Source organism: Anguilla rostrata, chromosome 13 (assembly GCF_018555375.3).
Source record: "Anguilla rostrata isolate EN2019 chromosome 13, ASM1855537v3, whole genome shotgun sequence".
Classification (NCBI taxonomy): domain Eukaryota; kingdom Metazoa; phylum Chordata; class Actinopteri; order Anguilliformes; family Anguillidae; genus Anguilla; species Anguilla rostrata.
In genome coordinates, this window is record NC_057945.1 from 39,906,680 (window position 1) to 39,918,909 (window position 12,230).

General features: G+C 46.0%; 1 protein-coding gene across 4 annotated transcripts in view; it reads left to right on the plus strand.

Moving 5' to 3' along the window:
* The first annotated feature begins 2,097 nt into the window (after positions 1-2,097).
* The window catches only part of LOC135237611 (potassium voltage-gated channel subfamily D member 3-like), a 104,764-nt gene continuing 94,631 nt past the window's right edge, over positions 2,098-12,230 (plus strand). For all 4 annotated transcript variants that reach the window (XM_064304908.1, XM_064304907.1, XM_064304905.1 and 1 more), the window contains exon 1: positions 2,098-3,231. In XM_064304908.1, coding sequence (XP_064160978.1) covers positions 2,129-3,231 — 1,103 coding nt within the window. In that variant the 5' untranslated portion in view covers positions 2,098-2,128. The remainder of the gene's footprint in view (positions 3,232-12,230) is intronic.

Below are 12,230 nucleotides of genomic sequence, written 5' to 3' on the forward strand. Positions count from 1 at the left end.
TCGATTATAAACCACAGCGTAGTAAAGACTGATAACAGAATGTCAATTGTCACGATTTGATGTGCTTGGCGGAGGACACGGTCAATATTTAGCAATGCAAGCAACTCTGAATTTTCTGAATGAATGAAAACCTCTTACTCCGCGGCTTTCAAGTAGTCGCGTGCACCTGCAGCTTCCAAAGGGAACAACTTGGGGTGCTGTAAATAAACATTTGATTTATTGGACACATTTAATTAATGATGGTGGCCGATTCACAGCGCTTGGAAACAGAACCCGCTGCGACCCGTTTTTTTTTTCTTTCTTTTTTCGTTTTTTTTTGATGCTTCAAAGTGAGCAGACACTGCCTCCTGCGTTTCTTTTCTTTTCTCCCGCTGCGAAAGAAAGATAGTTAAAAGCGGAAAGAGGGCGAGAGGGAATGCGCTCACAGCCGGAAGACCGGGAGAGTGATAGCGCACGCACGAGAGAGAGAGAGAGAGAGAGAGAGAGAGAGATTCGTGTCATTAGGAGTGCTCAGCTTCTCCTCGTATCATTTTCAACTGATAGCGAGGAAGGCGCGCGGCTCCATGGCGAAGCGAGGGATGCATCTGAAGACAAATGATGAAAGGATGAAAAGGTGACGGCACTTCTACTCATTATCGTCACCTCTCTTCCCGTCGATTACCGTTTTTCACACTTGTGCTTTCTCTCGTTCTGCGTTCTGTCGTTGTTCGTTTGGGCATACCTGGATTTAACCCCCAGATTGTCTTAGAATATATTGGCATCCGCTACTCCGAGTTTTCCCGAGGGTTTCGCTTTTTCATTTTTGTCGGATTGTTTCTCAAGAGAGGTAAGTGCGTTTAAAGCAAAACTGGAATCTTTTTGGTCTGGTGAACTTCGAAAGTGCCCGGTTTCAATATGGATTCTACGCTATATGCTGAAACTTTGATCCAAAACGTTTTTACCGATAATAACTACAGTTGCGCGTGCTCTTGTTCCATTAATGTCTTTGTCGCTCATATGCCGTTGCTAATACCAGTTGAGCCCATCCGCATGTTTTATGAACTGCTGCATCAAAATAGATGCGTTTTACGCAAACTGTAATGTTAACCATGTGGTGTAAATTGTAATTCGAGAAGTGGAGAAATTAACAGGATTCATGTGCAAACGAAATATTAAGTGAACAGTTTGAGCCTTTGACGTTCGTGAAGAGAAATGTAATTTGTTATATCTAGGCACTTAATTGGGAATCAACTAGAGAGGATATACTTGAAATGGATACAACATTAAAATCAGTTCTTATTGCCCTGATTCAACAAGTGTGGATCATTTGGTCGAATCCCGTTATAGGAAATATACGCTAATAGAGAAAGGCTTATTTTTCTGGAAAGGTTGTTATTTTCCCGTCTGTTTTATGCAACAAAATGTGCAGTCAGGATATATCAGAAAATAGATATAGGCTACTTAGTAGTATGTATATAGGTGTCTACTGTACTGTAGCTGTTTTGTTATTGTTCATTTAATCGTCATCACGAAATTAGGTACTGATGAATAATACGTATTGATAAAATAATATTACGCAATTTTAAAATAATGTGTAATCTCGTGTACAGTTAAAGTATGGACATTTGGCATTGGATTTTTTTCAATGCCCATTATCCAAATATAATAGATGATAACATAATATGGTGTTGGTAATGTGATTTAATTTACATTAAAAACCAATTGTAAACACTGATTTAACCTTGCATGATCATTATGTACCTTTTATAAACTGACTCTTAGAGTCACTTATAATGACAGCAAAACAAGTTTGATAACTTTACAGCTTTACCTTTTATATCGGTTTCAGAATCCATCATGGTCGGAGTAACGTTGGAACTGTGCCAGTCCAGGTTCTTACCCTTGGTTCCAGTCCTACGCTAGAATTTTATGTCACGGAACAGACTGAGCTTGGCAGCAGCTTATATGTGCGAAGGGCAAGATCCAAAGTGACCCGGAGCGTGTACTTGACTTTTTTTTTTTATTATTCCTCTTTATTGGCTGCCTTCAGATGGTCGCTGATCTGAGGGAAATCTGGTCTTGAAGACGGTTGGCTCGCCCCTCCCCCCCACTCCCCCCCCCCCCTCCTGAGCGCTGAGCCCACATCGCCATGGCGGCGGGTGTAGCGGCTTGGCTTCCCTTCGCCCGGGCGGCAGCCATCGGCTGGATGCCCGTGGCGAACTGCCCGATGCCCATCGCGCCCAGGGGGCAGAGCAAGAGGCAGGACGAGCTGATCGTCCTGAACGTCAGCGGCCGGCGCTTCCAGACCTGGCGGAACACGCTGGACCGCTACCCCGACACCCTGCTGGGCAGCTCCGAGAAGGAGTTCTTCTACAACGAGGAGACCAAGGAGTACTTCTTCGACCGCGACCCGGACTCCTTCCGCAGCGTGCTCAACTTCTACCGGACCGGCAAGCTGCACTACCCGCGCTACGAGTGCATCTCGGCCTACGACGAGGAGCTGGCCTTCTTCGGCATCATCCCGGAGATCATCGGCGACTGCTGCTACGAAGAGTACAAGGACCGCAAGCGGGAGAACGCCGAGCGGCTGATGGACGACCAGGAGGACAACAAGGACAGCAAGCCGCCCAACATGACCTTCCGAGAGACCATGTGGCGGGCCTTCGAGAACCCGCACACCAGCACCATGGCGCTGGTCTTCTACTACGTCACCGGCTTCTTCATCGCCATCTCTGTCATCACCAACGTGGTGGAGACGGTGCCGTGCGGCGCCACGCCCAACCAGAAGGACATGCCGTGCGGGGAGCGCTACACGGTGGCCTTCTTCTGCATGGACACGGCCTGCGTGATGATCTTCACCGTGGAGTACCTGATGCGCCTGTTCGCCGCGCCCAGCCGCTACCGCTTCATGCGCAGCGTCATGAGCATCATCGACGTGGTGGCCATCCTGCCCTACTACATCGGCCTGGTCATGACCAACAACGAGGACGTGAGCGGCGCCTTCGTCACCCTGCGGGTCTTCCGCGTCTTCCGCATCTTCAAGTTCTCCCGCCACTCGCAGGGCCTGCGGATCCTGGGCTACACGCTGAAGAGCTGCGCCTCGGAGCTGGGCTTCCTGCTCTTCTCCCTCACCATGGCCATCATCATCTTCGCCACCGTCATGTTCTACGCCGAGAAGGGCTCCAGCTCCAGCAAGTTCACCAGCATCCCGGCCTCCTTCTGGTACACCATCGTAACCATGACTACCTTAGGGTGAGTGTCACCGAGCTCTCCTCTGACCCCCCCTCCACCCCCCCCACCCCCCTGTCTCTCTGTTCATTGTAGACCTCCTTTGTCTTCTCTCTTAAAAAGGAGCAGTCTCCAGAGTAACTGCTGAAAGTCATTCTTACTGGTGCGGAAAGAACCAGAGTCCACGCCAAGGCGGACATTTTCTGCCTCCTTTAACAGGGCTTCACGCCGAACCTCTCTTCCTTCTTCACATTTACATTATAAAGGCGGATGATTTAGGGTTTGTGAATCAGGTCGAGGTAGATGTATCTCACCTTCCTTTACCCTCTCCGCTCTCTGCTGCTACATATCTGAGAAACCAGCGAAAGGAATGTACTGATACCGTATGTTGTGTGATCCAAGTAAATTAAAGGCACATAAAAAAGCAATACACATTCTAAAAGTTGTGCAAAAGGCTTGGAAATGTCTTACAGCTAAAATAATTTGCCCGAATCATGGATGTGGGGTTCATTTCAGCTTTGGGGGAGGCACACTGCTGGACTACCCAGTCTCATGCAGTCGGCTATTAAGTCTCACGAGCATACCAGCTAATCAAGGGACACGTCTTCCTGCCTCGCCCCCAGACCTTCGCGCTCGGTCTGCATACACCTGACTGATTACCCGGGGTGCTCGAGAGGCTTTCTGAATTGATTTGGGGGGGTGACTTCTCCATTCGCCTACTTGCTCAGTAATTTACTTGAATTAGTCCTCATTAATTTGGCAATTTGGCTCTCTTTGTGTGGTCAGTTATTATATGTAAAGCATTCAGGGAGAAGATGATTTTAATCTGCATCAAATTAGCATTTTCTGTTTCCCTTTGTCTTTTCACATTCTGATATTCTGGCACTTGGCTTGGCTCCACAGGTACTGGGTTTAGTAGCGGACTCCCCAAAGAGTTTGATTCCTCTCGCTGCACATCACAGAAATAGAATATTCAGGCCATCATTTCATATCAGTTGAAAGGGCAAGCATGTCTTTTCATATTCTTGGGCATGGTTCCACTTGCCAGATAAGAATGCTGTTAATGTAATGAGAATTTGCCGTGGCAGTTTTTGTGTGAGTGTGTGTGTGTGTACGTGCGTGTGAGTGTGTCTGTGTGTGTGTGCGTGTGTGAGTGCGCCTGTGTGTGGGTGTGTGTGTGTGTGCGTGTCTGTGTGATTGTGTGTGCGTGTGTGTGCATGTGCGTGTGCGTGTGTGTATGCGTGTCTGTGCCTGTGTGTGTGTCTGTGTGCGTCTGTGTGCGTGTGTGTGTGTGTGTGTGTGTGTGTGCGTGTCTGTGTGTGCGTGTGTGTGCGTGTGTGTGCGTGTGTGTATGCGTGTGTCTATGCGTGTCTGTGCCTGTGTGTGTGTCTGTGTGCGTCTGTGTGCATGTGTGTGTGTGTGTGTGTGTTGTTCTCTATAATAACTATGGCTAATAGTAGAACGAATGCCGGTGGTAGAATGAGGTCAGGGTGGGGATGGGGGTACAGAGATGGTGGCTTGGAAGAGTGGGGTTCGGGTAAAGTGAGGGAGGGCTGTGGTGGTGGAGAGGAGAGCAGGGGGGGCGTGGTGGGGGGGGCAGTAGGGGGGAGCAGGGGGACTGGTGCAGCACCAGGCCACTTCTCTCGTTGTGAAGTGAGAAGCCTTTCCTCCTCAATAAGCTGCAGTCACACAAGTGGGTGTCAGGATGAGTAATGGTTAACAGCGGCACATCTGCTGACTAATGCAAACTCTCATCACGTCCTTAGCGCTGTGTGCCTCGCGCAGGCCCGGGCGGCGTGGAGCTGAGCGGGCCTTCGAGCCGAAGCGCTATGCCCGCTGCTAACTGTGCCCGCTGTTAACTGTGCCCGCTGCTAACTGTGCCCGCTGCTAACTGTGCCTGCTGCTAACTGTGCCCGCTGCTAACGGTGCCCGCTGCTAACTGTGCCTGCTGCTAAGTGTGCCCGCTGCTAACTGTGCCCGCTGCTAACTGTGCCTGCTGCTAAGTGTGCCCGCTGCTAACTGTGCCCGCTGCTAACTGTGCCCGCTGCTAAGTGTGCCCGCTGTTAACTGTGCCCGCTGCTAACTGTGCCCGCTGTCAACTGTGCCCGCTGCTAACTGTGCCTGCTGCTAACTGTAACCGCTGCTAACTGTGCCCGCTGCTAACGGTGCCCGCTGCTAACTGTTCCCACTGTTAACTGTGTCCGCTGCTAACTGTGCCCGCTGTTAACTGTGTCCGCTGCTAACTGTGCCCGCTGTTAACTGTGCCCGCTGCTAACAGTTCCCACTGCTAACTGTGCCCGCTGCTAACTGTGCTCAGCGAAGGATTTCACACGACTTTAAATCATTCCACTGTTTGCTCTATTTTTAATTTGCCATTAAGTAAGGGATAATGTAAAACGAAGTTGAAGTTTATTGTGTCAAAATAAGCGTTGACTCTGTGATTGCCCTGAATGGGCTGTTATTTTGAAATAAGTGACTAGCTGCTGGACCTTTATCTGATTATCTGGCTTACGCCAACCGGACAGAGTAAAAGCCCTGCCATGTGTTTCTTCCTCCCATAAGCTCAGCCAGCTAATATCATTAATTAGTTCTACCTCCTGGTTGGGTAATTTGGCAAATGAGCAAGTCCAGGTGATTGGAACAAAATACTTGAGAGGACTTGCACTTTCTGAATCTGGATTTTCAACCTGTGGTTGCAGATTACATTATAATGTAATGTAAATCAATGATGTTAAATCAGTGGCACCAATGTTGTTGTCACAAAATGTCAACTCTTTGAAAGTTTAGTATTTTATAGTTTATTTTATAGTTTAGTTTATAGTAATCATCATTACTTGTTGTAGTAACCTCTTGGTGATTGGTTTATTACAGAACAGAATATATACTTTTAATTTACATATTTTTAAATGTCAATAAGCTGTTTTTAATAGAAGGCATCAACATTTATCATACTTAGCTACATGAAGATTAATATATTGTCAGCAGTAAATACAGTATATCAGCAGTAGACACAATATATCATCATAAATCAACAGTTGGCTACTTCCCCTGTCTTGGTAGTTCCAGTGTTTTTATTTAATAATATTAGGCTATGTTCTTGACGGAGGCAACATCTGAACAGGTAGCAGAAATGCCGGTGCACTACAGTAGCATACCATTGTTAGCATTCATCATTGACATCAAATGGAGCCAAAATGGCCGGTGTCTCAGGTACATAGGTTCTAGAATGCACTGTCCTCCAATGTTGCTCCTCTTGGCTGTGAACGTGGTTTTGCCCGCTGGGGATCAACATTGCTGCTACACGTCTTCAATCATGCTGCGATTCATTTCACGTGCAGAACCATACACATCCCTCACTTCTCGTAGGTCACTTGCTTTCCAACATGTCAAATTATCCGACGCCTTTGTTTTGACGTGTCGTCGCACCTGACCGTAAATAAGGATGGATGAGACGACAGGTTTATCGAAGGCGAAATACGAACAAAGACGAAGTTAATGGGAACACTTTGGTTAACGTTCCCCATCCACGTCTTCTCCAAGGACTTGACCGTGCTGTACCGTTTCTGATCCGTCCTGGTTTGCCTGTCGGTTAAACTTTTAGGGAGCTGGAGTGTGTGCTGATTTTCATTCTCTGTTAATTATTGCTTTGTTTCCGCTTATCTAACCACCATCTCTGTGGGTGATGGAGTTCATAGCACCCCAGAAACAATGCACACGGAGTGCTAGAATCTGTGAATACAAGCACAAAATGGATATTGCGTCTCTGTCGCTTTTCAGTGCTTGTATTTGTTTTGGTATGAAAAGGGCATATTATCTCCGCGGACATCTAAATTTATCCTCACAATACCTTTGGCATAAATTAATCACATGTTTGTGTTAATTAAATAAATAAAATATAAATAAAACCGATAAATATTTCTGAGACTTGGCAGGACTTGATTTTTAATTCAGCGCTCACACTGTTTAATATAATTCAGTGTTTCTTAGAAAGCGTCCCTTTCTAACAACATGTTGCCTCCTGCTATTGTACTGTTGCCCAGTACCTGAGATGTATTCCCCAAATGCCACAAAATGGCGGCCTTCCCGCTGTGTTAAACATTTCTCTTTGTTTCTGATCCAGAGCGAATAGAAACGATCATTCTGCACTGCGGGGAAAACAGGTGGCTTTGTAATAAGCAAACAGGAAATTTCTTTTGAAGTTTTATATCGGCATAGTCTCTTATTATTATAACTTCCTCCCAAACATTTGCTCCTTGTAGTATATCTCAGCATGAGTTTGAAATTATTTGAAGACTTTTTTAAAGTAGTTATATCCGGCAAAAAAGAAAATAATTGGACATCTGCAAAATCCAGTTCATTAAAATAACTTTCAGCATTTCAGTCAACTTTTTTCTACGGCCAGTGATTTTCTGAGGTACAAGAAATATGTCTCATAAAATGTTGTAAATGTTCTTTTTTATTATTCTATTTGACTTTTAAAGACTTAGGTATCAAAATTGATTTGGCTTTTCGAAGTAGCCTGCGTTGTATGACCTATATTGATCTTTTTTGACACTAATTCTTCACAAAATGTCTGAATGACATGCATTGCTAGAGTCCGCTGACATACAGAACGTTTTTTTTTAGAAAACCAAATTATTGCTCATAACCTCTGTCAAACCTCCGAAAGAATTGGTGTCTTGCGACTATATTATTTGACTATATTATAATCTTCTATGACTTTGAAAGTAACTGTGAGCGTATGGAAGGACCTTTTATATAAGTTAGAGCTGCAAATTGGCTAGATCTTTGTCTCACACCAGAACAGTTGTAATTCATAGCCACGTGTTGAAAGCGTTTTGCCTATGGTTAGCGTTAATGTGAAATACGCGCGAATATAAAAAGAAGACGCTGAGTGGTCTATTGTTCGGAGGTGAGCCATTTTCTTTTCGTTCCCGACGGTGTAAGTTTTTTTTTTTTTTTTAACGGTGCTGTTATAATGGTATAACGGTGGTAATAATGATGAGTGCAGATGACACCGTGACACTGTGCTGCGGTAACGGCTGTTCTGGGGGGGGCGGAACAGAGCTGGAGACAGACAGCCGACGCGCCTCACCCGGCCGTCTGACTGATTACCCCCCCTCCCCGCCACTGCGTTCGGCGACCAGCTGATGGGGGCCCCCCGAAAGACGTCAAATGATATCAGTTCCGCGATTTCGTTAAACGAGTCATTTTTAGCACGTTCGTTTCAGATGGGGCTTTTTTTTTGTTTTGCCCAGGTTTTGCCGTTGGTTGGCAGAGCCCATACTGTAAGGCACTGTTCCCCAGGGGTGTAGCACAAAATTCTGGGCCCTATACATAAGCAGTCTCTGTGGCCCCCCTTCCTCTCTTGGTCCATGTCTCTCACGCATCATTCCAGGCTTTTCGAGGGCCCTCCCCCCATTCAGGCCCTGGGTAGTCAGTCACATTTTCCCCCCAACTACGACCCTGCTGTTCCCATAAGGCACTGTTCCCAAAACAGGCTTTCTTTCAGTGGCTGTAGATTCTTCTGAATTCTGTTTGTTAAATTCTGTAGGAATTTGATATCGTATGGGACGATCTCAAGAGTGCAAGTTCGATGTGATTTGACATTTAAAAAAGATGTTTTGCTTATGTTGCGTGCTACACGTTGCTAAATAATTCCAACACCAGCTCTAGCCCATAACACAGTGCTGCGTCTTAAAATTAAGTTCCTACTTTGCAATTGCACAATTATACATTACTTAACAGAGGTGCAGTGATTCAGCTGTTCCATAAAAAATAAACATAAAAATATAATATTGGTACTCCTTTCTTGGGCTCCTTATACCTGTATATTTTTCTGACTGTACCACTGACAGATTGGCTTAATGAATAGCCCGTTCACAGTCTATAGTTTCTGTAAAAATGTTGGCGGCTGGAATATGTTATTTAAAAATGGGCGTTATCAAAGGTAGGTTTGTGAGGGCTTATATGTTTCGAAAAGGCCAGATGTATTTAAAAAGGTTTTGCAAAACTTTTTCAAAAATATCTACAGAAGTTTAGGAAAGCTGTGCATGGTTAGAAGAGGTCAGAATGTGTTATGAAGGCTGGTGCATTATAGATTTTCCAAGTGAATAAGAAAATGCGCAGCTTGTTTGGTGAGGTGCAGACCAAGGGACTTGCAAGTAAAACTGAAAAAGAAAGGTTGCACACTCTTTTCACTGATGCGGGTATGTGTGTTGTAGCTTTCTGACACGGCTGGAGCATCATAGTGTCTTGTTGTTCTTTGCCTGCTGTTTGATTGCACTCAAAACTCACAACACACATCAGGGAGAGAGCCTCATTCTCCTGTTGCACACCGCTCACCAGGAGAACACTGCGTTTCCTCACAGGGAAGCTTTTATTATGTTATTGTCGCGTTGATATTTTATCATTACCACATTGATATTGTAAAGCCTAGTGGCTGAAAATAAGATAATCCTGGAGTAATCAAACAACTAGACAGTACAGCTTTTTTGTTTTCCCTGTTAAAAAAGAACAATGAAATGAGAAACTTTTTATACTTTTCTAAATATTTTACCCAATAACAATAACAATGACAGCCAAATGAGGCACATTCTTTCATATATTTTTCTGCTTAATGGAATGTAATATTCCATAATTGTGTTGCAGATTGTAAAATTTTATGCATGTTCCACCGCTGTTCCAACAAGGGGTCCCACAGAGGACCCGGAGACAGCACGAAAACTTTAGGATGCAAGGAACATAAATTCACACACAATCCTTCTGGGGCATTTTGTTATTATGTATGTATCATGGGCAAGATTTTGTCTTGTGGTGGTGCGATGGGGGGGGTGGAGGGGGGGTGGACGGGGGGGAGTCTCAGCTTTTAGAAGCCTGCTGATTCATGTTTTTCTTTCTTGTGCCTGACAAGAGTTTTAATCTCACAGCGTTTCATAGCAGTAATGAATCCCATTCTACAGTTTCAGGCAGTCACTGGAGAGTTTCAGTTGATTAGGAACGGCAACACAAAAAAACTACAGATGATACAAGCAGGAATTTTGAGGAACTTGAACAAGTGTTTAACAAACACACCCAATGATTGCTGAGTGTGTTGGTACATGTTTTGCTGTTGGTGTCTCCAAACACACAGATGAGACCACGAGTCACTTAGAGTCGTGTTACTTATTCACCACTAATGCCGTTCTGATTACTGAAGGTCGGGGCCAGAAGGCATTTTCACAAGAGTTTCACAACTCTTTTGCACCTGAGGACGGGCGTCCATTATACGAGCTGCAGCCTCCCGATTGGTTGTTTTCTGATCGAGACCAAATCGTAAGAAAGAATTTAGGTCGTAACGTCGCACCTCGCAAGGTATGAGGTACCATTTCAAACCAATCTGAATGGCTTAACGGGTTCCCGATTGCTTTTTTCGACATTTGGGCGCAATGGGCTTGAATTTGTTGGGTGTGAGAGGTCATGCGAGCTGATTCTGTTTCATTTCCTCGTCGACCAATCAGGAGGTGGCTCTGTGTATGACGTTTTGCCCGCTGTGCTTTGCCGACTGTAACGTCATCTGACCTGGTCGAGAGCTCGTATAGTCTACGCTATCATCCAATCAGGGTTGTCAGAATTTGAACCTCGTTAAGTGTGAGAGGGCATCCCATCTCCCGACATCGTAACCCGTGAGAAAATCGCGGTTTAGATTAGCATACGTACGTATAAGTGTGCGGTGTGATCTCACTGAAGCTGTGTTTTTAATGGACCTCTGAGCTGCACCTCTCTCTATTGGATGTGGACTCTGCTTTTTTTGTTTTTTCACGGTCTTGTTCATCGTAAGGGTGAGCCCCTGTGTAATATGTTCCAGAATGTTCCTGAAATCAGTACCCTGTGAAGCGGAGAGTCGCTGTCACACATCCCAAAATTCACCGCCCTTAGTGCTTCTCCTTGCTTCGCTCTGTACCTGCAGTCTCTCTGCAGTCCCTCCGGGGTGACCTTCCACCAATCAGGCGGCTCCGTGCACTTTTTTTATTTATTTTTATTTTTTTAAGTTCTCTGCTGCTTAGATGGCGGGTGAGTTGAGCGACCTTGGCGCTCTCTCGTCCCAGAAGGCCCTGTGGGCGGCCGGCGCAGGGGAAGATGAAAGGCTGACGCCGCTCGCTCGCTTGCTCACTCACACTGACCGACGGGGCCGGGGAGCCCCGCCTGGCGCGGGGCGTGTTTGGCGATGTTCGGCGATGTTCTCCTGAGATAACCGCGCGCTTCGGGTTACCTGTGCGACCGGCCGCGTGTCTCCCCTGGCAACAGCGCTCCGTGTCCGGGAGGCAAAGCAGAAGCGATGGCTCGGACGGGGCGCACCTCGGAGGGGGGGCGGGCGGGCAGGGGGGCGCGCTGTCAGTTCGGGACGCAGAAGCTCGCTGGCCCCGTCACACGAGCATCGAAACTTCCGCTCCGCTCGCCGTCCTGCACGCGGCTCTCCGGGCCCCTCAGGAGCGCGATGACTGCTCGTGTCGATGACATCATCGTCACAGGAAGTAGACGTGATCTCACTGTGAACTGTGTTCCTGCAGATGATTTGCTTCTGTTGCCCCGTGAATAGATTGCGTAAGGGTTCTGTCACCTGAAAATTTACATCAAACAGAATAGCAGTGTTGCTCAAGAATACATTTCCATTTTTTTTTTTTTTTTTTACAGATAAATCATGCTCGTAGTACGGGCTCTGGATCTGAAGCTTTCAGCTACGGTCATAATTCAGGTTTCAAGTGAAGATGTATGCAAGTGATCTTGTGATGCCAGTGTAACGCTGTGATTATTATAGTACTAGCATTTGTGTGGCCAGATTGATCAAGAATGTGTTTGGCAGGAATGCAATCTGCATTATTCAATGTCCCATATCTACATATCTGCATCTGGCTCATACGCATTTAATGGGTCCTGTCATCTGCTGAATAAATCAATAATAATGATTATACGTTCTGTCCATAGTAATGAAAATACAGACACGGTACTATTGATGTTCTAATTCTGCAAAATCAATTTCGGTA